Below are 27216 nucleotides of genomic sequence, written 5' to 3'. Positions count from 1 at the left end.
GCTTACTCTGACCACCCTGTGACCAGGCTTTGACCGTTCCTGTCTCTTTTGCTCCACCCTGCTTTCTCTGTGGTTCTAGGTCCCCACAGGGGCCCGCCATCCCTCCCTGGCCGCGTGAGCGTGTAGTTTGGGGCTGGCATCTGTTCTGATTGGTCAGTGCCCAGCCCTGCCCCTGACCTAAACTGCTGCAAAAAGTACCACAAACTGGGTGGCTTTGATCAACAGAAATAAATCTTCCCGTAGCTGTGGAGCCGTAAGTCCAGGATCAGGGTGTTGCAGGGCTGCATTCCCTTTGGGACTCTGGGTAGGACCTTTCCTTGCCTCTTCCAGCTTATGGGGTGGTCCTCAGTGTCCCTTGACTTGCAGCTGCATCGCCGTCGCCATGTGGCTGTCTTTTCCCCGAGTCTCTACACGTTGTCCCTCTGTGCGTGTGTCTTCGTGTCCGGATCTCTCTGCCTTTAAGGACACGGTCCCATTGGATCAGGGCCCACCCTAATGACCTCATTCTAACTGGATTACCTCTGTGTAGACCCTGTCTCCAAATGAGGTGCTGAGAGTTAGGACTTCAGCATATTAACTTTGGGGGACGTGGCTCAGCCTGTAGCAGCCACCACTTTACCAGCCCAGAGAGCCTGGGCTGTGATGGAGGCCCAGCCTCAGATATGAGGTGTGTAAGGCATACCCACAGGAGGTACGCATGTTCTTGGCTTAAAACTTTTGCCAGAAAAAGTGCGCCCTCATTAACCACCGCTCCCAACCCCTCCTGACCAGAGGTGAGGGGCTCATGGGGTACGTGCGTTCTTGACCCTTTTCTGGGTGTTTCCATCTGTACACACGCAGACGCTCACAGTGAGTGGAATCTCGTCCGTCGGCCTCTCCCACCAGGTGCATCTGCTGGGCTCTCCGAGGGCAGGAGAAGGTGGCCGAGTGAATCTGTTTTTTGGGATGTCCTTCCTCATAGGTGTTGCCTCCTCCCCGACTAAGCTTCTGTCTTTAATTTAGATCTAAAACTCACTATAATGGACTCTACACTTATTTTTGTATGGTGTTCATACTATTATTAACACTGTTAAATTCTGTGGCAAGTATTTTATTGTATTTTATTTTTAACATCAGCTTCTTGGCCATGCCTGTTTGCATCTGTGCTGGGTTGGTAATGCGTGTACAGGAGGATTTGGCTGACTGGGTTTTTTCTAGGCTGTCTCATAAGCACACTGCTCGCATCTTAGGAGAGCCTGCAGTTTAGTACATTGCCTTGGCTTTCATTTATTTACCGGGAGAAAATGGAGGCTGGTGTTGGATTAGGATTGAAGTTGAGCAGCTGTAGGCTGAACTTGTTTTGCCTTTTTTTTTTTTTTTTTTAATAGATACGCCCTGCCAAGTAGTTTATGAGAAACCAGGCACCCACAAGCCCCAGGATTTTTTTTTTTTTTTTTTTTTTTTGGCTGCGTTGGGTCTTCGTTGCTGCACACGGGCTTTCTCTAGTTGTGGTGAGTGGGGGCTACTCTTCGTTGCAGTACGCGGGCTTCTCATTGCGGTGGCTTCTCTTGTTCTGGAGCATGGGCTCCAGGCACGCGGTCTTCAGTAGTTGCAGCACACGGGCTCAGTAGTTGCGGCACTCAGGCTCTAGGGCGTGCAGGCTTCAGTAGTTGTGGTGTGTGGGCTCAGTAGTTGTGGCTCGCAGGCTCTAGAGCGCAGGCTCAGTAGTTGTGGCACACGGGCTTAGTTGCTCCGCGGCATGTGGGATCTTCCCGGACCAGGGCTCGAACCCATGTCCCCTGCATTGGCAGGCAGATTCTTAACCACTGTGCCACCAGGGAAGTCCCCCCAGGATTTTATTAATGAGGATTTTTGGTTTGTGGGCTGGCCTGGTTTCTAAGCTTCATGAAGACCAGGAGGACCAGGCTGTGCCATGGACTGTGGTGGCAGATACTTTTCCTAACCTTGAGGGTGCTGCACTCAGGGTCTTCTCCTTGGCTTTTCTCTTTGTTCCTGTGACCTCCCAGGAAGCCCGAGCTGGGGGGTCAGAAAGGAAATCGCCCAGAGAGAGGGAGAGTTTTAGATGCAAAGCCAAGTGAGATTAGGTGAAAATTCTCACAACCTAGAGACAGTATGTACCTGGGTTCCCTGTGGCCTTCCTGCCCTGTGTGTGGGCCTGGGCTGTCATCTTACTTCTTGTTCTTTCTCAGGAGGCAGGAGCAGTTCCAGAGAAACCCCGACAGCTACAATGGTGCCGTGCGTGAGAACTACGCTTGGTCCCAGGACTACACTGACCTGGAGCTCAAGGTGCCGGTGCCCAAGCACGTGGTGAAGGGCAAGCAGGTAACCTCGGGGGCTCTTCCCAGCTTCTCTGCTCAGCTTCTTTCCTTGGGGCATAGGCTTCAGGCTGTGGGCTTCACTGGAGCTGGTCTCCCCGCTTAGCCACCAACACAAAACCGCTTCTCTTCTGCAGTCACAAGCCTGCCACCCCACATCCTCTTTAACCACGTCAAGTATGAGACCCGGCTCAGCCCCCTATGTGAATAGAACCTGAGCTTTGTCGTTGTTGTTGTTTTTTTTTTTTTTAATTTTTTAAAAAAAATTTTTTTTTTAATTTTATTTATTTATTTATTTATGGCTGTGTTGGGTCTTCGTTTCTGTGCAAGGGCTTTCTCTAGTTGCGGCAAGTGGGGGCCACTCTTCATCGCGGTGCGCGGGCCTCTCACTATCGCTGCCTATCTTGTTGCGGAGCACAGGCTCCAGACGCACAGGCTCAGCAATTGTGGCTCACGGGCTTAGTCGCTCCGTGGCATGTGGGATCTTCCCAGACCAGGGCTTGAACCCGTGTCCCCTGCATTGGCAGGCAGATTCTCAACCACTGCGCCACCAGGGAAGCCCCGTTGTTGTTGTTTTTTAATGACAGTATTCTCATATCATTTATTGCCTTTAGTCTCTGCAAAAGCACTACAGAGTAGGCAAGGCAATTGTTGTTATACCCATTTCACAGATGGAGAAAGTGGAGTCCCAAGAGGGAAAGCAAAGAACTACAGGTTCTGTAGTGACAAGTGGACTTCCAGTCCTGTGCTCTGCGGAGTTGTAACATTTACAGCTTTAGTTGATTTCTCCATCTTAATGAGCTTGAGTGAGTAGAAATTTAATCTTTTAGCGGGAGAGAGATGTTTACTTGGGGATGTTGCTGAGAATAACATGATTGTAGCTCGTTGGAAATAGGTAGGCATCACTTTAAAGGAAAAACTCTCAGGTGAAATGGGACATTGTTACTATAATCTGTAATATAAAACATTCCGATATATGCCAGAAACTGTTTCCTTATTTCAGTCATAATGAGAAACTACAACCTGCAAAGTAAGTAGTATCGTTTATGTTTTATAGATGAGAACTTAAGGCCGAGAGCAGTTACTTGGTTCTCCAGGTTGACATGGAGAGGTCACCGTGTGTCTCCCTCCCTCTTGCTGTACCGGGGGCAGTGAGCACTGTCCGAGTGTTTTTGGAGGAGTGAATGGCTGAATGGGTGCTATGGTAAAGCTGTGGTTTGATGCAGGTGTGTTTGCTTCTAAAGCTCATACTGTTTTCCGTGTGTCCCACTCCTCACTTTATAAAGCGACATAACTGCTGGCTTCTTTAAAAGAGAAGGTCCCAGAGCATGTAAAACAGAAGCTGAGTTTCATACACATTTTCGAGAAACGATGCCGTGTCAAGTGGCTCTTGCTGGTCTGGATACGTGTGTGGATCCAGGCTCTGGGCAGTGAGTGAGCCCCTCCAGGCCTCCCCTCCACCCCACCCCCGTCCTGAGGCCCCTGCTGCTCCCTCCCTGGTTTCCTAGGCTCTACCTAAAACAGGCCTGCCCTGTGCAGGAGTCTGGGTGGGGCCCGGGGAAGCCTCTAGAATACTGCTACTTTCCGCCAGTGTGAGACGAATGCAGTTCATTCTGCAGCACAGAAGACAGGAGCAGGACAGGAGCCCCTGAGCCTTCACGGCTCCACGTGGGTGTGCGTCAGGGCGTCATGGGGCTGGTGGCTGCAGCAGCACTGTCTGCTCGTTCCTCCCTTTCTCCCTTTCCCACCCCATCCCAGGAGATCTCACCAGGGCTCAGTGACCCGTGACCCAATGGACTTTAGGATCCAGGTCAGACCAGGTAACCAGGGGTCATCCCCACGGAGTCCTACTTTTGATGACCGTGTTCCCTCTGATTGTGGTGGGTCATAGTGGGTGCAGGCTGACCTTCCTTGTCAGAATAGTTTGTTCAGCATCCTTTAGAGTTTTAGTGGGTCAGGTGTTGATTTTCATTTTGTTTTTTGGTAGGATTGCTTTGTGTGTAGGCGAATAAATTATGAAAAGCGTTGGTTACTGTACTTCACTACTTGGCTAAAAATGTTACAGCTTCCTGGTCTAGTGTCTGTCTTCTAACTTCTCCATGAACTTCTGGAGCTTTCTCTGGAAGGACTTGTGTTAGGCCTAACCTAAAACTAGTTATTTTGGGGACTTCCCTGGTGGTCCAGTGGTTAGGACGCCGCGCTTTCACTGCCGATGATGCGGGTTCAATCCCTGGTCGGGGAACTAAGATCCCGTAAGCTGCGCTGTGCGGCCAAAAAAAAAAAAACAACTAGTTATTTTCTCTTTCTTTGACTTAAGAGACGCAGGTTACCTGACATCTCTTGCTGAACTTCCCACAGCCATCTGGGAAACCTTCCCATTGAAAACAGCATCTCAGAGGTGCACACTGGTCACTGGGGTGTCAGTCTCACGATGCTGCTGTGCCCTGAGCAGTGTGTTGTGAGGCGCCTGTCCTTCGTCTCACTGCGCTAAGGGACAGACCGTCACGCCTCAGTGGTATCTCTGCCTCCTCAATCCACTTGTTGTGACCTCTGGGAGGAGATGGCCTCGCTTTCCCTGAGGATAGCCCTGGGTTTTGCTCATTTCTGCATTAGACGTTTACTGACCACGTGATGCTCCCCAAGACTTGAACAAGGTTGCTGCTCTGGAGCTGACCTGCGTGGGGCTCAGGTAACGACAGCAGGTGCACCAGCACAGTTCCAGGGTGTGGCAGGTGCCGTGCGGAGCATAAACAGGCTGTTGGCTCAACCAGCTCCGTGCGGCCGGGCACCCCTCGGGCCCTTCTTCCCAGCAGCCCTTCGAGGCGTTGCGGTGCGCACAGGGGGAAACGCGGAGACGGTGAGGGTCTCTCCAGGCTGGCTTGCTCTGGAGCCAGTGCTCCCACCACTCGGGGGGTGTGGATGAGCCTGAGTGTTTGTGGCGCCGGGATTGGAAGAGGCGTGTTTCCCGTAAGGCATTTATTTATCTAGTGTTGGCACTTTGTGACACCTGCTGACTTACTTTACACTAGTCTCCTATGCGGTTGAATTTTTTTTTCTCCTTCAATAGTATTTTTCCCCATGTCATTAAAAGATTGATGTATAATTGGCATACCATGTTATATTAGTTTCAGATGTACAATATAGTGGTTTGATATCTGTGTGTACTGCGAAGTGATCACCACAATAAGTCTGGTTAACGTGCTCACCGTATTACAGAACTGTGTGTGTGTGTGTGTGTGATGAGAACCCCTAAGATTTACTCTCTTAGCAACTTTCAAATTCCAGGTCGCTTTTATACTGCAACCTTTGAAAAATTCATGGTCTCTCTAGTTCTTGGTGATCTAAAGAGTTTTAGGCATGCCTCACTTAAACCCTAGGGATAAGTTTATTTTGTATCTCTCGGCTTTTGCTGGCCTAAGGGTTTTTTCTGAGTTGCCACTTTCTTTCTGGGCTGGCTCCTTTCCAGCTCTTCCCTGCGGTACCTGTCACAGCTACATGTCAGCAGTGTTTATTTTTGGTTTTTGTCTGTGGCACCTATCAGATAGCATCATGATGGTAGCTGTGATTGTAGCGGCTCAGCTGATGAAGTCTCAGTTGTTCTGGGTTTGTAGGTAGCTCTGTGTGTGAGGGGCCAGGGGTGTTGGGGGTAATGGGTAGATGTGGGAGCACTGAGGGTTAACACAGGGGCATCCTGGGCCCCCTCTTCTTCAGCTGTAGCTTGGTGCTTGAGGCCTCAGAACATTGCCCCTCCTTTACTCCTTGTGGATTTTTTTCCTGTAGAAACGTATTTGCCTCTCAAGGGTAGTGGGGGACAGATAAATGCATGTGCGTAACGCTTTAAGTTCAAGCATTCTTATTTTACATGCAACCGTTTTTTTGTCTTTGTTGTTTTTATCATTTTGCTGGTGCATCTAACGGAAAACTTCTCAAAATGAAGCTTTGGTTTCATTCATTAGTGAAATGTAGTTAGGTCTTTGCTTCATCATGTTCTTTGTTCTTTCCACTCTGCAAGGGAAAAGTAGCCGAGTTCCCCATTCTTTCCTCAGCGTAGCCATGGGGTAGGGAGAAGGAACTTTGCCATCAGGACGATGTATGTGTGATCACTAATGTCAGCTGGGACTGGTTATAAACCTGGCATTTCATTGAATCATAGGATTTTAATGCAGGGAAATTGAACTCCGGAGAGTTTTAGTCTGACTTCTCATTTTGCAGATGAGAGAGCTCTCCTGGAGACATGAACCGCTAAGGCACCACACTGTCCGGTGAGACGGTGGTGGAGCGGAGCGCAGGACCCGGCTCCCACCTCCACCCTGTCTGATCAGTTGTCTTTTGCGTGGAAAAAGTCATGATATTGTTGCACACGGTCATGACTGGATGACATTGAGTGACAAGTGAATTACTTTCCTTCTCGGCACTCTCTTTCCTCTCGGAGATGGTGCGTGGTCTTTACTGACGGATGAGGTCCTTCCTGCTGGCTGGTGGGCTCGCGGCCATGCTGTATGCCATCTCTCGTCTCACCATGGGAACCTTCCAGAACAGCACCAAGGCCCCTGGGCATGTCTTGTACAGTGACGCTGTGCCCCAGAGCTTGATTCAGCTGTAGGAATTTGTGCTAAAAAGCTCTATTACACGGTGTTCCCTTCTTAGAAGGCGTTTAGAAAAAAATGTAGGAAGACTCTTTTTTATAGGAAACTTCCATAGCAGAAAAGGCTAATAGGCTGCATTTATCTGTTAAAAAATTTTTTTTGTTTGAATGCATAGGACATTTATCTGTTCAAAAGAATAAAATGTTCAAGGAGAAGTTTCTTTCCTGCCTCTGCCCTTTTATCCTATACCAGCCTCCACCGCAACCTCAGAAATCACGGTACTAGTTCCTGGGATCTTTTGGCAGATGTTTTCTATGCATGTGTTGTCAAGTTGTCAAGTATGAATAAATAGCCTCGCGGCCCCACCTTCAGCACAGATGATGTGCCCCCCGTTCCCTCTGTCGGCCCCACCAGGGCGGCTCTGGTCTCTGGTGTTTGCCGCCATGCCCCCAGGGCCTCAGCCCTGCCTGCCAGCCAGGGTGGCTGCCCGGGAAAGTCTCAGGGGACCTAGGATTTCCCGTGTCATCTGGCTCAGGCTGTCGGGACCCTGAGAGGGCAAGCACTCTGAGCCCACCACCCCTTACACTCAGGGCTCTGGTCTCTGCTGCTCCTCCTGTCAAGCTGCTTTGCACGTCCTTACTCCATTTTCATTACATCCCTTTGGATCAGTAGTTTCTTGTATAGTTTTTTGTTTTTCTGGAGTTTCTGGCTGTCTTTCTTTTTTTCTTGTCAAAAAATAGTACACTTTCATCATAATCTCAGAATTACTCAGTCTCTCACTAGTACTGTGTATTGTCTAGAAATCACTTCCTGCAGACCCTCTCACCTCTGGCTCCCATCCGGACTGATTATTTTCTAGTTCGGTTGTATAGCTTGCATCCTCGAACTTCTTTTCACTGCACTTCTAGATTAAATTCACTGTGTTTTAGATCCTTGTTGGATCTTCCTCTTTTTTTCCCCTAGTTTTACTGAGATATATTTGATATATAATGCTGTATTAATTTCAGGTGTACAACATAATTATTTGGGATGTGTATGTTTAGCAAAATGATTACCACAATAAGTTTAATTAACATTCATCACCTCACATAGTTATAAATTTTTTCTTGTGATGAAAACTTTTAAGTTCTACTCTCTTAGCAACTTTCCAATGTACAGTTTAGTATTGTTAATTACAGTCACCATGCTGTACATTAGATCCCCAGAACTTACTCATTTTATAAGTGGATTTTGACCCCCCTCCTCATCCAGGATCTTCCTCTGTTTTCATCCTCATTTTGTTGTGGTATAGACTCAAGTAACCTTCTTGAAATGATGTGTGGTAATAAACGCAGTGTTCTTGAATGTCTTAAAATGCGGTTATTTTAAACTTTTGCTTATTTTGTGGTTTGAGTTTGTATAGAATTCTAACTTTAAAAAATACTCTCCTGGGAGTTCCCTGCTGGCCTAGTGGTTAGGAGCCTGGGCTTTCACTGCTGTGGCCCGGGTTCGATCCCTGGTCGGGGAACTGAGATCCCGCAAGCCGTGTAGTGTGGCCAAAAAAATAATATCTCCCCGAACAAGACTGAAGGTTTTATTCTCCTGTTTTCTTACATCCGCTGTTACTGATTCTAGAAATGTCTTCCATTCCGGTTCTTTGTGAGTAAACTTTTTTCCTCCTATTTGGAACTTTTAAGACCTTATTTTAAATACTCAGTGGTATGAAATGTTATGAGTTTGTGTAAGTCATCTTTCATTCATTCTGTTCAGCCCTCAGTGGGTCCTTTTAAACTGAAACCATATTTTTCTAAAGCTCTGGAAAATTGTCTTGTTGCTGTCACAGTTTCTGGAATGCCAAACTGATTGCCTGGATTGGTTTCTGGCTCTACCTTGATTTCTTTGACTTTATCTTCCAGCCTTTCTGTTGAAAATCTTATTTTGACTCTCTTTTTTTCTAAGTGTTTGTTTGTTTTGTCTAGTTCTGTTTTCATATTTTATTCTGATTCAATAGATACCGTATCTTCTCAGATCTCTCTGAGGGTATAAATTGGAAATATTTTAGAATTCCCTTTTTTCCTAATTAGCTCTGTAATCTTTACTTTTTTTTTAACCTAAGTCTGTCTTTTTGTGCTGCTGCTTTTTCTCGCAGAATGCAATCCTTAGTTCCCTGTTACTTTTTTATTTTAAAAATATATTGGGAATTCGCTGGTGGTCCAGTGGTTAGGATTCCACACTTCCACTGCAGGGGGCACGGGTTCCATCCCTGGTCGGATCCCGCATGCTGCGCGGTGTGGCAAAAAAGAAGAAGAAAAAAAAAAAAAAACTTCCCCATTCTTTGGCGTGTGGGCTGATGTTGATGGTTTTCTCCTTTACATGTCTGAGGTCTGCCTCTCCTGTCGCTGCTCACAGCTGAGGAGTTGACTGGCTGGCTTTGCCTTGCAGTGTGTTGGGCTGGTGTCCACCCAGTTCCCTCAGACTGCCGGCCAGTTTTTCTGGAGCAGGGCCCCCTGTAGCTCCATGGCACACAGCGGGTTCTTATCCCTTCTGACGGGGCTTCCGCGGGCACGGCTGCCCGTGGACTGCCTCAGCCGCTCTGCCTGCACACTCCACACCTGCTGAGTGCCAGCCGGCAGCGCCACCCGGCTGTGCTTGTCCCTGCTCTGTGCTGTCTGTCGCCACACGCCTCTCCTTCCTCTCCATAGAGCTGTTGAAAGTTTCTCTGTCCTGGCCTCTCCCTTCTTCCCTGTGTTGTCTGGGGTTTTTCTCTGCGTGCTTTGCTCCTGTCATCTCTCTGGGCCATGGAGTTCAGGAGATGGCCGCCTGTTCCCAGAGTGACGTCTTGAACCGGAGCTCCTGGAAGCATCTCTGGTCTGGTTTCCCCTTGGTGCTTGGGTACGTCCCCTTTGTGTAAGAGACGAGCGTTGTGAGAAGCTCACCCAGGTTTGGAAATTATCCTGTTACCTAAAGTTGGCTGGAGGATTTTATTTGTTAAAGTGAGCTTGCTCCTGGGAGGCCAGGACTGGTGGAGCCTTGGTCCGCTCTGTCACGTGTTCACCGCACATCCGAGTTCGTGGTCAGGGACACCCGATTTGGCCAGCGATTGTCTGCATCTGTCTAGGAGTGCGCTGGGCCGCTGTTGGGCAGCTGGGAGTGAAGTGAGTTGTGCCTGTGCCTTAGCAGAACCGACTTAAGTGGTACATTCTCTCAGAAATTGGGTGCAATTGGAGCTGGGGCTCACAGGACCCCACTGGGGCCTGCATGTGGACACGGTGTGTGCAGGCATCTCTCTCCTTTCCATCTCTTATTTATGGTTATTTAAAACACAGGTAGGTTATAGTATCAGATTCCACTGACAGGTGTAGACTCCAGTTTGAAAATTCTGTGACACTGAGGGTTTCTTTTCAAGTGCATTTAATAAGCACTTAGCAAGTGACCTGTGGGAGGGCCATCTCCAGACTGTTTCGACGCCTTGACTGACGCCACCCACCTGTGAGAAAGGCCGGACATTGTGTAAATACTATTATAAAAGATTTTTACATTATAAAACACAAAATTTAGAACTTAAAAGAAGTGGGGGAAAAACAAACCCGGAGTTCTGTTTTCTTTCCTCTACTGTTTACTGATCTGCTGAACGTCCTGGGGTCCACGTGCTTGGAATCCTGCTGGCCGGGGTACACGCATGAAATAAAGCCCCCAGTCCAGCAACTCCAGCGCTGTTGTGGAGACAGACGTGTGAGAGCAGGGAGAGGGCGTTTCCAGCGAATGAGGAGATGGGAGAACAAAGGCAAAATATAAAACCAGAGGACCTGGCCTCACCCTCCTGGGTGAAAGCTGAGCTGTGGCCACAGATGGCACAGCAGCTCCTGGCAGGCAGCAGAGCTGGGCACGCGGCTGCTCTGCACCCCCCCCCCCCCCGGGCGTGTCCTCCAGCGCAGGGCTGCTGTCCACGCCAGACAGCAGGGTGGGCGTCGGGGGGAGCACACCCCCTGCTGCCGGCCCTGCCTGCCCTCTGCCCAGGGAGTTGGCCTCCCCTAACCAGAGTAGAGTTTGCGGCGGCAAACCAGCAGTTCCCGCAAAGCCCCCCACGTTACCGCTATGCATATCGAGACATCTTCTAGTGCGTTTCCTTGAAGGAGATGATGATGCAGAGGCTGCTTCACGTGTGAATTGGTTGGTGTGGTTTGCGTCATTCAGAGAGCCTGATGACCCTCGGGCTGGTTTTGCATCTTGTTCTCCTGCAGTGTGTGGTCAGGCGCCTTGGAAACCTCCGTCCCCTCCCACCTTGGAGCACGCCGGTCACCACCTTCCCAGCACGAGATGATTCTCTTCCGCTCTGTTCCAGGTCTCTGTGGCCCTCAGCAGCAGCTCCATCCGGGTGGCCGTGCTGGAGGAAAATGGGGAGCACGTCCTCATGGAAGGAAAGTTCACCCACAAGATCAACACCGAGAGCTCCCTCTGGAGCCTTGAACCCGGGAAGTGCGTTTTGGTAAGTGTGGGCAGTGATGCTGTGAGGGTGTTGATTTCTGCCAGCTGGGGAGTTTCCTCGGTGCTTTCCAAGCAGCTCAGAGGGCACCTTTGTGGGCCTCAGCTGACTGTCACTGCTGCATCTACAGCCTTGGCCTCTTGGCGTCCCACTGCTTGCTTCCTTGAGGTGGGGCCCATGTCAACAAGAAACTGAGGGGCACTGGAGTGCGGTGTTTCTCGCTGCTTTCTGTCCTCCTGCCCATGCACAGACCACATGCAGTGACCACGGAGGAGGTCCTGGTGCTGTGCTCACACCGCACATGTCCCCTCAGTTCCAGAGGCTTCTGCTCTCCAGGGGTTCAGTTACATCTAAGGCAAAACCAAAGAAGTTAAAAATTAAACGGCAGATCGCTTTCATGAATGCCAGTCTGGAGGATGCAGAGTTAATAAATTCAAACCGACAGCCTTATTTGACAAAGTGGGTCTCAACTGGCTAAGCTAGCCAAGGGTGCAGGATCCAAACGAAGGGGTACGTGTTCCAGTTACTAGACTCCTTGGTGGCTGCATCCTCCCTCGTCAGAGCCTTGCACCTGGTCAGTGGGCAGCGCCCAGGGAGGCTTCATACAGCGAAGGGAGACTCTGTATATTTGGGTTCGTTCCTTTCCTCTTCCCTCCTGCTGGGGTGCTTAACCAGGGCGTGGTGAAAGGGGCAAAGATGAAAAGAAAAATACTAAGTCTTTGGGCAAAAAAGACCTCAGAATTTTATATAGGCATGTTCTTCATATGTGCAAAGTGTGCCGTTCCGTCATGATCCACTGCTCTATGGGAATAGGTGCCCATGGGCCTGCCTGCTTGGTCCTGACCGACAAGGCCTGCGGCGCTCTGTTCTGGCTGCTCTCAGCTCGCAGACACACGAACCCGTTGGAGCGGAGAGGATTCCATCACTGCTGGGGGAGCTGGAGGTCTCGGCATGCCCGGGACCCCCGAGCACACACAGGCCCCTCTGTGTGACAGGAACACCCGGTGGCAGAGCGCCAGCCAAGTCTGCCCGAGTCTTGCTTAAACCTTGCTCTGTTGCACCTCCCCTGCCCTTCCGAGGTTTCTCCTTCTCGCCACGAGTGTGCAACAGTCATGATGATTTCCCCCTTATCACCCTGGGGTTCAGTTGCTCGTCTGTTCACCCCCGTGCCTCCCCACCCCCAGTGCCGCTCCCCAGACTACGGCCCAGGCTCTTAACCACCAGTTCCATTTGCAGAATACCTTCATGGGCATGGTCTCATTCGCACCTCCTACGATTGTGGGAAGTAGGAAGCCAGGGTCTCATTACCCCCCCGCCTCCCTAGGTCACGCAGGCGGCCAGCGGGAACCCGCGGCAGGCAGCCCACCCTCTCCCGGTGCCGCTGTGATGGCCCAGGTGGTCACAGGGAGCGTGGACCCGTTGTCCTGGGTGCCCCGTTGTCCACGGATGCCGGGCCTCACTCCTCCTGTGTGGGGTTGATGGACCGCCCAGAGCTGTGCACGTAGAGCTCGTCCTGGCAGACAGCCGGTTGTGCTTTGCTCCCTCTGAGGGGCGCTTCTGTTGTCTTCAGCCCTGTTGTCTTCGAGTCCCCGCCTGGGACGGAAAGACTGACCTCATCGCTGGACCCTGAAGGTCTACAGCCACTGTTTACCCACTGGTCTGTCGGGGTTGTAATCAGGGTACCGAGGATTCCCTGTACTTGACGTGGCTTCTGCTAACCAGGTAGCTCACTCTTGGGATTTTCGTTGCCAGAGGTGATGCTGACTTCTTCATGCCTGTTCCAAAGCCGTGTCACCTTTTTTGCGTGTTTTGTACAACTTGCGTCTGAATACGGACATGGCTCGTGGCCAGGGCATTAAGTCCTTGTAATTATGGCCTCCATCTACTGGGTACACTTAGGCCCTGGCTCTGTGAGGTGCCTGGTGATGCAGTTTCATCTCTGCAAGCCTGTTATACAAATCAGGATGCGGACGCTCAGAGAGGCTGAAGAGCTTGCTCAGGGTGGAGCCAGACCCCAGGCCCAGAAGCCTCCCGTTTCCCTCCTTCTCTACCTTTCAGCTGATAGGCGCCCAGGAGCGAGTAGGCGAGGGGAGGAGAGCTGGCAGCAGCGCAGCGTAGCTTGTGACCAGCAGCCCCGGGCCAGCAGGGAGGCTGGGGCGTCGCCTTCTCTGCTGACCTTGATGAGACGGCCTCAGCGTCCGGTCATGCGCCCAGGCCCTGTGGTCGCCCCAGGCTCTCCTCTGGTCCAGGGGGAGGCTTGTGCCCTGGCTGCCTTTTAGTTTTCCAGTTTGCTCTTGCCAAGCACCTGCTGCTCGAGGAGTTATAAAGAAGCAGAACCGGCTGCGGGCTGAGGTGCACCTGTCACTGCCCGTGAGCGTGGCTTCTGGCTGTTCTGCTCCTGCTTAACCCTGCGAGGTCCACGTAGAAACCTCTCTCAGAATTGCAGGTGCTAGGCTGGTTCTTTCCCGAGGGTCCTTAGAGTGGCTTTCGCCATCCGTGGATGGCATCACATTTCTAATGCTGCTCCACCACTTGTAGAAAAAGAAGAGGACTTAATTTAGAGCATCACATCCTCTTCTGGAGCTTCCCTGCCAGCCCGGCCCCCTGCACACCTGGCGTGCACCTTCTCACGAGATGCGGGGATCCTGCCTGTCTCCGCCTTCCTCCTGACCACGGTCCTCGGGTACAGCCAATGCCAGTGTCTTAATGGAGACATTGCTGCTTATGGAGCTGAAGGTTTGGTGTGTTCTCAGTGTAATTATTTATTTACTGGTAACATTGAGGACCACGTATCTGAGATGATATTGTAGCTCAGTAAGCACATGGCTTTGATGTGTGAACACCCTGGTGCCTTTGCTGACCAGAACAAGTGCCGTTCCCTCGAGCCTCTGGAGGGGCAGAGCGTGGCTGCCCAGGTGACCAGGCCTGCTTTGTGCCTCAGCCCCACTCACTGGCCGCCTTTAGCCTCACTGGACCTCCGTTCCTCGATCTTAAAGTGAGGCTCAAAGCCTTGGTTGGTCGATCCCCAGACATTTGTTGGTTGCTTATCACTAAGTGCCAGACCCTGTGCTGGGCACTGGGGCGATTAAGGAAAATAGTCAAGGGCCCACCTCCTAAAGACTGAGTGGGCCGAAAAGGGCCCCCAGATGTCCTCGCCAGATCCCAGAACCTGCAAATAGGTCCTTACTTGGAGACGGGGTCTTTGCAGATGTGATAAGGTTAAGGATCTTGCGATGATGAGATCATCCTGGATTATCCAGGTGGGCCCTAAATCCAGTGGCAAGTGTCCTTACAAGAGGAAAAGAGACAGACACAGAGTGAAGTGAAGACAAGGCAAGGTCCCCTGGAAGCTCTGGAGGGGGTGCAGCCCTACGACACCTTGATGTTGGCCTTCCAGCCTCCAGACGGAGAGAATAAGTGTCTTGTTTGAAGCCCGCAGTGTGTGGCGCTGTGTTACGGCTGCCCCAGGACACTAGCACAGGCCTTATGTGGCATGATCTCTGTGGGGGCCACTTGGGACAGGAGGGGTCACTCCAGGGGTGCCTGTCACCTTACCAGAGTCCGTGGTCCAAGTCCTGACCTCCCAAGCAGGCCGATGCAGACATGCCCCTTGATTCCCAGCCACCACTCCCTCCTTGCCTGAGCCGGATCCACATCAGACACGCCCGGGCAGGCTTTCAGAGCAGGCAGGGGTGGCAGCTAAACCCGGATGACAGCTCTTGCCTCCCTCCCTCCCACACTCGAGAATGTTAAACGAGGCTTCTTGATTCTGAGGCAAGCTCCTTTCTTGGTTCCCGAGACGTGAAATCAGGGCCTCCCCCCATGCCTTGTTCTGTCCCAGAACCCGCCTCGGCTCGCTGTCCTGGTTTCTCCCTGCAGGTGGGGCTAATGGCCCTGCCGTGGGCACCTGCAGGCCATGGCCTCGAGCCCTTGAGGCTCTGCGGTCTTGGCGTTTGTAGCCATTCGTGAGGTGACGCCCGTCCACACGCTGACACGATCCACACTCGAGTCATTTAAAGCTGGTGCAGTAGCTGCAGAGTGTTCACAGACCTTCGTCGGCTTGCCTTAAAGCTCGCGCTACTGGGTGTGTCTGGTGCTTGAACCTGTGAGTGTTTTTATATAAGCTGTGTCCCCCGTATTTGGATTATATATTTAGATTACAGTTCTCAGAAGTAGAGTTACAGGCTGAGTGTAGTCCTTGGCCATTGCCGTGGGCTCCTCCAAGAAGGACGTCGGATTTCTGTGACATCAGCAGACCCCTGTGTGCCCTGGCACTGGGCTGTTTTTGAGTGGGGATGTGTGTTTCTCTGTGCAGTGGTTCACCACTTTTGTTTTGTCGCTGGTGGCCACCGGCCCCCTGCCTGGCTCTGAGGGGCCATCGTTCAGCTTAAAATACAGGTTAAATTACGTTAGTATTTTGGCAAGAGCCCAAAGCCTGGAAATTAGTCCAGGGACTGAAATGCGAGTTCTTGGCCTTCAGTGCTCATGTCTCTCAGGACCCATCGTGTTTCTCAAGGTGGTCACATTTTTGGCATCATCACCAGCCCCTGGATCTCCACCGGGTGTTGAGAAGCAGGTAGCCTGAGTCCGCACGTTCTGGAGAAGTTGCCCGTGAATAGAAGGGACGTGTCAGCAGAACCGGAAGACCACGCTCCTGGTGGACAGAGCGTGCGTCCGCTCGTCCCGCGGGGGAGGAGAGTGGAGACGCAGCTTGGCACTGCGTGGTCACCTGCCTCGCAGCCACAGCCCACCACGGCCGGGCTCTGTCTGGCCCTACAGTACTTTAATGTTTAAGCTTGAAACGCTTGCTGACGACATTAAAACCAGGAGGTTGCCAACCGCAGTGCCGCCTCTGGCAGAGCCCTGAGAGGCCAGTGGTCTGGCCGGGGCCGCGTCCTCCCCGCAGAAGCTCCTGGAGCTGAGCGGGCCCCCGCTGCCTCTCCCTGTCCTCTGTCCTGGTTTCAAGGTGCCCCTCTGAAGCACCGTCCCACAGCTTTCACATGCATCTCCTTGGCCCAAGCTCGATCCCACGTACGGGCAGCTGCGAGGGGCCGTCCTCCCTGCCGGGCGCACTGCCTCCCTCTCTGAATAGAAGCAGCGTTGTGTGACAGAGGAGGGGAGGGAGATGAGTGTGGGTGAGTCATCATCATCATGCCAATTGGGGTGCTGAGGTGAGCTGAGCCACGTGGAGTTGGAAGTTTCTCTGAGGACGTTTTGGGAAAACTGTTCAACCAGCACTCTGGGGGTTCCCCTGAGAAACTGATTCTGGGTCTGGGACCGATTGCTAAAAGGAACCTGGAGGAAAGCCAAGGAACGAGGGTGTGTTATCAGGTCACAGCAACCACCCGTGACCAGCCGAGATGGGGCACTGAGCGCTGCGGGATCAGGGATGGGAATGAGTGAGCCATTGAGATGCTACGTGTCCAGGAGCCGGTGCTGACGACAGAGGGGTAAGTGGCTCCGTCATGGAGGAGAAGGCCCCTGCTGGCCCCTGCACAGCACCTGTTGGGGCTGGAAGTGTCGTGTCCCTGCCATATTGTGGGGCAGATGGAGTCAGGGAGGAACCCCGGGAATGCGGCCACGTGACATCTGTGCCTGCAGGGGGGACATCTCAGGAGGGCTGCAGTATCACCTGTGCAGGTTCTGCGGGGGCACATCCCTGAGCTTAATCCGGAGGAAGCACCAAACAAACCCCAAACGAAGGATGGTCCTTAACAACAAAAGACAAAGGCGGTGGAATGTTCCAGATGAAAGGGGACAGGCCCACTAGGATGTAGTCAGGACCCTGGACTGGATCCTGTGCAGGAGGGAAGGTGAGCTGAAGTTACTATAGTAAAGAACTTCCATACCTTCAGGAAGGAGACACTCACCGAAGTATTAGGGGTAAAGGGCCAAGATGATTCTGAAAAAATACTGTGTAATTTACCCCATATTATAAACTTACACACATAGAGTGAGAGCGTATGTGCAGACACACATACACGTGATAAAGAAAAGGCGTAGCATGTTAACAGTGGGTGACTCTAGGAAAAGGTATTCTTTGTACTTGAATAATTCTAGTAACTTGTAAGTTTGAAATTACTCTAAATAAAATGTTTTAAGAAACGAGATGGCAAATAAGCCCATGGAAAGATGCTCAACGTCGTTAGTCATTAAGGCAATACCAATTAAAACCACAGCAACATGTCACTTCACACTTATTTGATTGGCTCCTGGAAAGAATCGACAGGAGCAGGGACTGGTGACAGTGTGGAGCTCCTGGAGCTCCCCTGCACTGCGGATGGGAAGGCCAAACCGTGCAGGCGGTTTGGAAAGCAGTTTGACAGTTTTTATAAAGTTACATGTGCACTTACCATGGGACCTAGCAATCCCACTGCTGGGTACCTACAAAGGGGAAAGGAGACCACAAAGCCCTGCAGGCAGCCTGGTAGGTGGCCGCTGAACCCTGGAAACACCCCCCTGTCCACCCACAGGTGCGTCGGCCTGTGTCGGGGGTGACCCCCAGGCGCGCGTAGCATGGCTGAACACCAGGCCACTGCGCCCCGAGAAGAGCAGACCAACAGACACAGACCAACGAAATGGCAAAGCAAGCGTCGGGCTGAGGGGGTCGCCGTCGAAAGGGGACTGTGCGCTTGGGGTGTGGCTTGATAGCAGTGGTGGCTACGTAGCTGCATTTGTCGAAGCTCATAGGATGCTCCCTCAGAAGAGTGAATTTTACTGTGGGCCAGCTTACGCCTCCACACACCTGATTTAAGAAAAAAATAACAAAATGTTGAAAAATCAAAACCAAATGTTAAACCATCAGACTGTTTTATCAGAGATGTTACTCTTAGACCTGAATCCTTGAGCTCCATTCCAAGAACATTTCACGCATGTCCTCTTGATGCTGCACTCTGTATTATTCCACCTGAAACAGGAATGAAGTTCTGACCCACTAGCATGTGAATGGACCGTGAGGACATTGTGCTGAGTGAAAGAAGCCAGGCACAGGACACATAGCCTGTGGGTCCGTTTTTGGGAAATGTCCAGAGCAGGCAAATAAATGATTTGTTGCCAGGGCTGGGGGAGGGACAGAGTGGGGAGTGCCTGCTCACGGGCACGAGCTCTCCTTCTGCGGTGATGAGTGTTCTGGAACTAGATAGAGGTGGTGATAGCTCAGACTCCTGTGAACGCGCTCAATGCATTGAACTGTTCACCTTGAAATGGCTAATTTTATGTTAATGTGAATTTCACCTTACATTATGTTTACTGTGGTGCTGGGCTCATCTTGATGTTTATTGGGTCTGCAGAGTGCCCGTGCAGACTTGTTCTGTGGACACAAGAGGCCAGGGCAGCGAGGCCCACCAGGCTCCCTGTTTTCAGGGTCAGTCCCGTTGTGCCCCCGAGCTGTGTCGGGCCTGGATGTGTGTGTGGACCTGGCTGGGACACCCCGTGTGTGGTTCGTATGCGCAGGGACAGCAGCAGAGCCCCGGGGTGGGGATTGGGCTGACCCCACAGCGCTGTCACGGGCTGTTGGCCCGAGCATGGCTCTGTTCTGCCTGTAGCACTGGGTGATCCAGGTGAGGCGCTGACTTCTAGGTAGAGGTAATAGTGGGTATTTTACAGAGGTTGTGAGTACTAACGATACATGTTAGAGAGATCTCGGCCATGATGACGACTAACGAAGATACAAGGAAAATGAGTCTAAAGGGTCTGTTGTCTCTGGAGATTTACAGTCGTCTCTCAGTATCCTCAGGGGATTGGTTCCAGAACCCAGCCCTCCCCACCCCCCGAAGGATACAACGTCCGAGGGTACTCTAGTCCCTTATATAAATGGTGTAGTGTTTGCATGTAACCTGGGCATATCCTCCTGTTGACTTCACATCATATACTTAATACAATGTAAATACTATGTAAACAGTTGCTGAAGTGCGACAAGTTCAAGTCTTTTTGGAACTTTCTGGAAATTTTTTTTTCCCCAAATGTTTTTGATCTGGAGTTGGTTGACTTCAGTGGATGCAGAACCTGTGGATACAGAGGGCCGACTTCCTCAGAAGTCTCTCCTGTAATGGTAAGAAGAGAATGTATTTCCCCCTTGGAAGGTTTCTGTTGCACTGGCGCAGTGATCTGCAGCTCTGTAAAGACGGGGCTCAGCGCTCGGCACTGGGGGCTCTGAGGGCCAGGTCAGGTCCGCGCGTGCAAACAGGGGAGTACAGTTGGCCAGAAGCTGGCTAGACAGAGCATCTGGAAACAGAAGCTTCACCCTGAATGTAAACAGTGGCATTGGCAGGGTAGAGGTCATTCATCTGATCAGGTGGGCAGAGGGTGCTCAGAACCCCTGCCATCTCACCCCTGCCATCTTCACGCCCGCGTCCACCCAGGATGGTCAGAAGTGGGGGGACTTGCTTTTGTAATGTGCTGAGATCTGACACTCATGCTGTGCCTGTGGTTTCCTGGAGGCTGTCTCCACTGTGTGACCCGCCCTCATCACTGCCCACGCCTCAGCCGCTCTCAGGGCCGGGACTTAGCTCTGCTGTGACCCTGTTGGACCCGGGCTCCGCGGGGCTCTCGTGGACTCGGGCAGCAGGGCTGGAGCTGGCAGCACCGCTCCCTGCAGCCCGTGAGCCATGGGGCCGACTTCTTAGGACCTGTGGGCATGCAGTGTCTTCACAGATGTCGCCTGTGGGCCAGCTCCCGGTCCACTTCGTCAGGATTGCCCACTGGCCAGTCAGCCTCTCCTCATGGTGCTCCCGTGAGGAAGGGCTGCTCTCACTGCTGGCTCCGTCATCTCTGTGGCACCTCCCTGCCCCTCTGGGCATGAGTGGGGGTTACATCCCGTCTGAGAGTGGACAGAGTGAGGGAGCGTGGGCAGCCCTCCTGTCAGTTCTTGGCCAGTCAGTAAAGAGTCTCCCGATGAGCCGGCCAGTGACCACGGGGAGGGGGGTGGCCTGGGCCCTCCCTGTGTGGTCCCTGGGATGCATGTACTTGGCATCAGCTTCAGGCAAAGCCCTGCTATTCTTCAGTCCCCGTCTCTGAGTTCTTGTGTCCCCCCGACTCCCCCCGTCCCTCACTGGGCTGCACCATGAGGCTGAGTGGGAGGTGAGTCACGTGCAGCGGTCGCAGGGCTGGGGAGCCCCTCTTGCAGCTGCCTGGCCAGGGAAGAGAGTGAGACAAGGCGCCTGGGCGTCTGGCTGGGGGGTAGTCATTGTCAGGCTGAGTGCTTGGTCCCCCAGGTTCCAGGTCCCCCCAGCAGGTAGGAGACTGGGTGCTGCACTTGGAGGCGGGAAAGGCCAGCAGGAGGGAGGGGGATGAGCTAGCGGGGCCCGGGCAGGTGGATGTTGACAGAAGCTCCTGTTCGGGCTCAAGCTTCCCTCGGCAGCTCGGGAGACCGTGATGGGGTCCGGGTACCGGCGGATGGGCCAGCTCAGAGTGCTTGGAAACGCCCCCCTCTGGTCAGAGCTGGCTGGGGTTCTGGTGGCTGAGCGGTGCGGGTGCTGATGCCTTCAGGGGTCAGTGTCTTCTGAGAGGACCTGGGGGACAAGGACCACAGGCACTGCCCAGGCATAGCGGTGGAGAGTGGAACACTCAGAGCCTGGGGTCCGGACCCCCCCGCTGGGTCCCCAGTGCCACCTGCCCGACACTGACTGTGTCTCTGCCCTCGTGTGCCAGGTGAGCCTGAACAAGGTGGGCGAGTACTGGTGGAGCGCCATCCTGGAGGGGGAGGAGCAAATCGACATCGACGAGATCAACAAGGAGCGCTCCATGGCCACAGTGGACGAGGAGGAGCACGCTGTCCTGGACAGGCTCACCTTCGACTACCGCCAGAAGCTGCAGGGCAAGCCGCAGAGCCACGAGCTGGTACGGGCCTTCCGGGGCCGGAGCGGGGAGGACGGGGCGTGCTGCTGCTCACTGCCTGGGACGGGGCGCCCGGGTGCAGAGCCAAGAGGTGTCGTCCACGGGGCCCCGGTGGTAGCGCGTGTTGCTAGCTGGCACGCTGGGGCCGTGGAGACAGCTCCCTCCCCTCAGCCCCTCCAGGACCCTCAGCACCGGAGGGGCAGTCAGGCCCAACCCTGCCTCGGGGCCGGTGCGGGTTTGACCACAAAGGGCCAATGGGAAGAAAGTCCTTCCAAGTCACTTTCGAACGTCAGAAGCGTGAGAAGTGTGCGTGGCCGGCGGCTGTGGAGGGACGGGAGGGAGTTAGTGACTGGAGAGGAGGCTCGTGCCTGAGCCTGCGGTGGCAGAGAGGAGGGTTAGTTAGACGTGCACCGTCTTCCTTCTGCTTTAGTACTCCGAAGAGTGGCTCTGTGCAGAAGAGAGGGTTGCTTTTCTCAGGTTAGTTTTAGCTCCCAGTGTCCCACGTGAACAGCACCGGGAGTTTGAGCCATGGCACACGGCCCATCTCCAAGGCTGCTCATGTGTCAGACACGAGGCCCGCCGTCCACCCCACCCCCAGTGCCATTCAGATTCTCAGGCGTCCTGTTTTGTCTCCCAGGGGCCTCACTTTGTGGCTCCTGTGAGTGTTCTAGGCCTGGGGCCGTCGAGCGCCCCCGCCCACTGCCCGCGTGCCTGTGGTCCTTCCTGCCTGTCTCATTCGGACCTTGCATGCAAACGGCCCACCTTGCTCCTTTGAGGGCCAAGGAGCCATGGAGGGGAGCGCTTAGTGAGTGCTTACTGCACGCAGGTTGGGTCGGGTTGGCTGGGTCATGGTCCCCGTTGCAGCACCCCTGAGAGGGGGGTTGAGGTTTAGAGGTCACAGCCCGTGTTCAAGGTCCCACAGCTGGTCTGGCAGCAGGGCTGGGGTTTGAACCCTGAGCAGGTTCCAGGCTTGTCTGTCACCCCTCCCCAAGTCTCTGAATCGCCTCTTGGTCTGGCTCCCTGACCCACCTGGGCTTTTGGGGCTAGAGGCCGGGACTACGGTTAACCATTGGATCATGGGCATCTGCTGGTCTTGTCTACGGAAACTGGCCCCTGGCTGTAATCGCTGAGCTCGCAGGGCACAGGACGCGGAGTGCAGCCCACCTCTGTGCACGTTTAGGCGGCAGTTTTATCCAGTTGTGCTGCATTTGCCTGTGGCCACCAGATGAAAGAGCACTCTGAACACTGGCCCGACGGGAGGGGACCTTGTGCAGCCACCGAAGAAAGTGTGGGTGTCGCTGCCCCGAAGTGGGCAGGCACCTGGCTGTGAGACCCAAGTAGGAAGCCGAGTCCCTGTTGATGAGCTCAGGGATGGGGCCGGCCGATCAAGAAGGATCTGAAGAAGAGCCTTGAAGACCCTGCAGTCTGATGGAAAGACCTCTGTGGTTTGAGTCGAAAGGGATTCTGGAAGGGCTTGCCGTGTGCCAGGCAGCGTGCTGACCGTGAAGGGACGTGAGTGCCTGGCTGAGTGCAGTGCCCCGCGGAGACCTTCAGCAGACACACAGGAGCCCGTGGCTGGTGGTGCAGGCGGCAGGGCTCGGGGGTGACCCCTCGCCCAGCTGACCTGCTCCTGGACAGGCAGGGGCTTCCAGCTCGCCGCCCCTCGCTGGAGACAGTAGAGGACTGAGACCTCAGGGCCGTGGTAGTAGAGGTGCAAGCGCCAGCACTGCTGTCTGGGACTCCTCTGGGCTTAGCAGACGTTCGGGAACCTCCCGGCTTCCACGCGGACTGTCCTCAGCACACGGGGCCTTGAGGGAAACACAGCGCGGGCAGCAGGATCTGGACCGAGAGAAGAGCTTTGGAGGCGTGAGGAGCCAGTGGAGCCGGCGTGGCCGGGCGGTGAGGGAGCTGGACTTGGCGGTGCTGAAGCCACGGGCAGTCTCTGTAGTCCTCGGAGGACAGCGTCCCCAGGAGAAGAAGGAAATCGCGGCTGGAGAGTCAGCAGGACTGGCTGGTGGCTTCAGATGGGGGCTACGGGGAGGAGGGGCGGCTTAAGAAAGCAGGTGGTGGCCATGAGGGGCCTGGGGCAGGACCAGCGCGGGCAGCGGGCCGGGGACCCGTGGAGCTGGAGCGTGAGGGCCCGTCAGACCGCCCGTGACGAGGCCGGTGCACGGGGACGTCAGGTGGGTCAGGGCTCACTCGGGAGACGAGGTGCTCAGATGAGGGGCACAGAGTGAGTTGAGAGACCGAGAAGGAGGGGGCGTCGGAGGGGGCTTCAGAGGGGTAGGTGGGCAAGAGCTAGAGGAAGAGGGATGGGACGGAGGAGGAGGCCTGGCCCAGCAGGGCTGCCAGGAAGCACCGGAGTCAGGCTGGTGGGCGGGGCCGGCCTCTCTGGTCCCTTCTCCCCGGGGGGCGGCCTGCGGGCAGCACTGCCCACTCCTCCAGTGCTCTTCCCAGGGTCCCTGGCGTGTGTCATCTGTGCCGAGTTGGGAGTAATATGGATGAATCCCTGAGATGTACTGCCCATCTTTGATGTGTTTGCTGCTGCGCCACGTAGGTTTAATAACAGGGAAGAGAAGGCCCCTGTCAGGAGGAGAGTCCTGCAGCCTCGCCAGATACCAGGAATTTCCCCCTCAGCTCAGTCTGTTAGCCTAGAGGCCAGAGGTGGGCAGGGCTTTCTGGCCCCGTGGCAGTGAGTCTCTTTGTTTCTCCTGGTCAGAAGGAAGGGGAGATGTTCCCAGCCTGATGCATTCACAGGGAAGCACAGAGGGCAGACCTGGGGACCCGCGGGGAAGGAGGGCCTACAGCACCGCGAGGGACCTCCCTCATGGGTGCAGCCTCCTGCAGTGCCCTGGCCCAGGCCACAGTGCTTGGCCTGCTGCTGCCCCTGAAGGTTGGATGGTCCAGGCTGCCTGTGTGCTGGGATACGTGATCCAGCAGCTTTGACCTCTGCCCCACAGGGGCTGCAGGGGTCGGTGACTGGTGGGTCCACAGCCAGACTTCCTGAGGTCTCTCTGAGTCACAGCCTGGGTCATTCCCAGACTATCTGCGGGTGCAGGCCTTGAGGCCACCAGCCTTCTCCCTGGGAAAGGGGAGCAGAGAACCCCTCTTTGCACCTCAGTCAGCCCTGTGGGCTGTAGCCCTCAGGCCATTTGGAGTTTGGACAGGTATTTCTGGTGAGAAGGGACAGCATCTGAGCCAGGAAGATGGCCGGTGCTTCGCTGGGGACAAGATGGGGGTGGAATCTGCATGTGGGGAGCACAGTCTTGCGGAGGGTCTGCTGTCACCCTGGGCAGGTCCTCTTCCGGAGGAAGCAGAGCAGAGTCCTGCTCTAGGACGTGCGGGCCTGGTGACTACAGTTAACCTCTCTATTTTCTGTTTGTAGAAAGTCCATGAGATGCTGAAGAAGGGGTGGGATGCTGAAGGCTCTCCCTTCCGAGGCCAGCGATTCGACCCGGCCATGTTCAACATCTCCCCGGGGGCTGTGCAGTTTTAATGACCGAAGGAAAGGAAGCCCTCGCCGGCGGGGAGGTGGGGCCTCAGCCGCGGCCCTCGGCTCCTTCCTGCCGGGGACTCGCTTGTCTGGTTCACCCTTGCCATCCTTCTTTTCAAGGGTGAACCCGGCCTCCACGCTGGCCCTGCATCTCCAGACTGTTCTAGAGCAGGGCGGGGCTGCGTGGCTGCAGGGCGGGTGTTAGAGAGCAGGGGGTGTCCCGGCGGGTGCCCCACCTGGCCCGTTAGCCACTCCCTCCCTCCGCTTGCTGCTCTCGTGCTCTCTGCTTGCTGTTCTCACGCTTGGGGCGGGCGTGGGTGCTGCTCGCCTGTTGAAGAAGCGCGGGCAGGGTTGTGCGGCCTGAGGGCCGGGCTTCTGGCCAGTCTGGGGAGAGCGCAGCCTTGCCCTCTTGCTGGGTGTGTTCACGTGTGGTCTTGCCCGCCTGCCTGTACGCGTTCACCGCCTGCCTCAGCCTCGTTGAGGAGCTGCGGAAACTGGGGTCCTGCCGCCGGATCTGGATGCTGGAAGAAAGTGTCTTGTGGCCTCAGGTGCAGGCACGGCAGGCTCTGTCCCTCTCCTGACCGGGCTGCTCTGCTCCCACCGGGCCTAGCACTTTTCTCTCGGGGGATCCGGTTCTTGTCTAAGTGAGCTGGGCCAGGCACCCTCAGGAGGCCCCGTGGTGTGTCAGCTGCTCGGTGCAGCCCTTGGTCCTTTCCTGGCTGAGGCCAGACTGCACCGCACAGAGCTCGTGGCTCTGCTCCCACCGCTCTCCCAGGACCCAGAGCCTGTGCCGTTCGCCAGGACTGTGGGGCTGCCCTTCTGGGCGGTTACCTTGCAGGTCTCTGCACCTCGTGAGCTCTGTCCTCTGGGCTGGGGGAGGAAGGAGCCCTGTCCGGGGGGCGTTCTTTCTGGAGACTTCCCCCTTCAACTGCAGAGGTGGGAGCTGCTTCATCACAGTCTGTGGGGGCAGGTTTCTGGCTCACAGCGCCCTGTAGACACATCCCTGGGTCCCCGGGAAGCGTTTGCTTGCTCTGATGCCATCACAGGAGGTGTGGACACCAGGTGGCTGGGGGAAGCGCCACCACGAGGGCACAGGGCCACAGGGCCGTGCTGTTTGCACTTGTCACCGAGGCTGCTCATGGAGCTGCTGGAGGCCCCTCTGCAGCGCCCTCAGGATTTGCACACCTGTCCCACGTAGTGAAAGGCCTCACTGGCACGTGTCTGTGAGAGAACCATTCTCAACACGCCTCTGTCTCCTCCCCTCCGCCACCCCCGTGGGGTCTTCTGCCGTGACCAGGTGGGGTGTGGTGCCTGCACCTCAGCTATTTGGGAGACTTTGGGAGCTGTGGACTCAGTGGTCAGTTTTCTTCCTTTTGCCCGATTTGATTTTCAGTGTTGCGTTTCTCCCCACCCGCCCGCTGTAACAGCAGCTCGCAGGCATCTGGGAGTGCCGGGCTTCAGGGGAGGGAGTGCTCGGTCGCCCTTGCCATCTTGTGGGAGACCTCTGCCCCTCGCCGCCGGCCTGGGCTCTGGAGCCTGTGCACTCTGCCTGTTTTCTCTCTTCAGACCCGGCAGCAGCAGTTTGGCCCCTGAGCTCCGTCAGCTGAGGTCCAAGGAAGTGGGGTGCACGCCTGCGAAATCACCCTGTCTCCGGTGTTGGTTTGCAATAAATCTGTATTTAAGCACTTGTGGGTCTGTGTGTGACGTTTGTTGCCAAGACAGTTCTCATTGTGTGGACATTACCTGAATTCTAGCCCTGAGGCCCGTGTACACAGCAAACGCCAAAATGGGAAATTCCTAAATATCTCCCAAAGGTGTTTCTCATCCAGCCCGCATCCTGGCGAGACTTCACACAGGTTTCAGAAATCTAATAAGCTTTTGGTCAGGAGAAAAGATTGTAGCTCTAGAGCTTGCGTGCATTTCCAAACAGGAGTCAGAAGGCTTCAGCCCGAGGGTCCTCAGTGCTGCATTTACCTGCCCGGATTCCGGAACGCTGGGCTCACGGGTCTGCCTGCACCCGCTCCGGACATAACAGGTGTGTGACACATCCCCTTCCTCAGTCACATGGCAGCCTCTCCAGAACCCCCTGCCCGTTCCCCCATTCCAGGGGCCATGCTCGGTGGGCAGGACCTGGTGAGCATATCTTGATAAGCGTTTCTTGAATGAGTGAAGAATGTGCAGAGGGCTCAACAGTGGAATTACCAAGCAAACTCCAAACTCCGAGGGCAGAAATAATCTGCCAGGAGGGAGAGGCACCATCTCTCAACAGTTTGCCTCCAAAGTGTGCGGGAGGGAGAAGAGTCAGGAGTAGTCTATGTGCCAGTGTGTCCAGGAAGTGGCAGCTGCCTTACGAAGACCTGACCACCCAGAACACAGTCTGGGGAACAGACCCAAACCCCGCTCCAGTCTGCTGCCCAGACGGCCAGCTGGCAGCAGGCTCAGCCCAGGTTGGACGACTTGTTTCTGTGAATGAAGAGTGGTGTGTGGACTCGGAATCGCCAGTCCTCGGTAAGTGCTCTCTCCGTC

At 54.5% G+C, this 27216-nt stretch overlaps 1 protein-coding gene across 3 annotated transcripts in view; it reads left to right on the top strand.

Annotated features, from left to right (window-relative positions):
• NUDCD3 (NudC domain containing 3) overlaps positions 1-26377 on the top strand; it is an 81698-nt gene extending 55321 nt beyond the window's left edge. Inside the window, exons 3-7 of one of the 3 annotated variants that reach the window (XM_036862895.1) lie at positions 2190-2322; positions 11223-11366; positions 21012-21200; positions 24583-24728; positions 26257-26377. In XM_036862895.1, the coding sequence (XP_036718790.1) occupies positions 2190-2322; positions 11223-11366; positions 21012-21200; positions 24583-24693 (577 nt within the window). In that variant the 3' untranslated portion in view covers positions 24694-24728; positions 26257-26377. Of the gene's footprint in view, positions 1-2189; positions 2323-11222; positions 11367-21011; positions 21201-24582 lie in introns of all 3 variants that reach the window. The other 2 variants (XM_036862894.1, XM_036862896.1) reach the window with 2 other exon arrangements.
• The last annotated feature ends 839 nt before the right edge of the window (positions 26378-27216 follow it).

This window comes from Balaenoptera musculus, chromosome 9 (assembly GCF_009873245.2).
Source record: "Balaenoptera musculus isolate JJ_BM4_2016_0621 chromosome 9, mBalMus1.pri.v3, whole genome shotgun sequence".
Taxonomy (NCBI): domain Eukaryota; kingdom Metazoa; phylum Chordata; class Mammalia; order Artiodactyla; family Balaenopteridae; genus Balaenoptera; species Balaenoptera musculus.
This window is presented reverse-complemented; position numbering and strand designations above follow the sequence as displayed.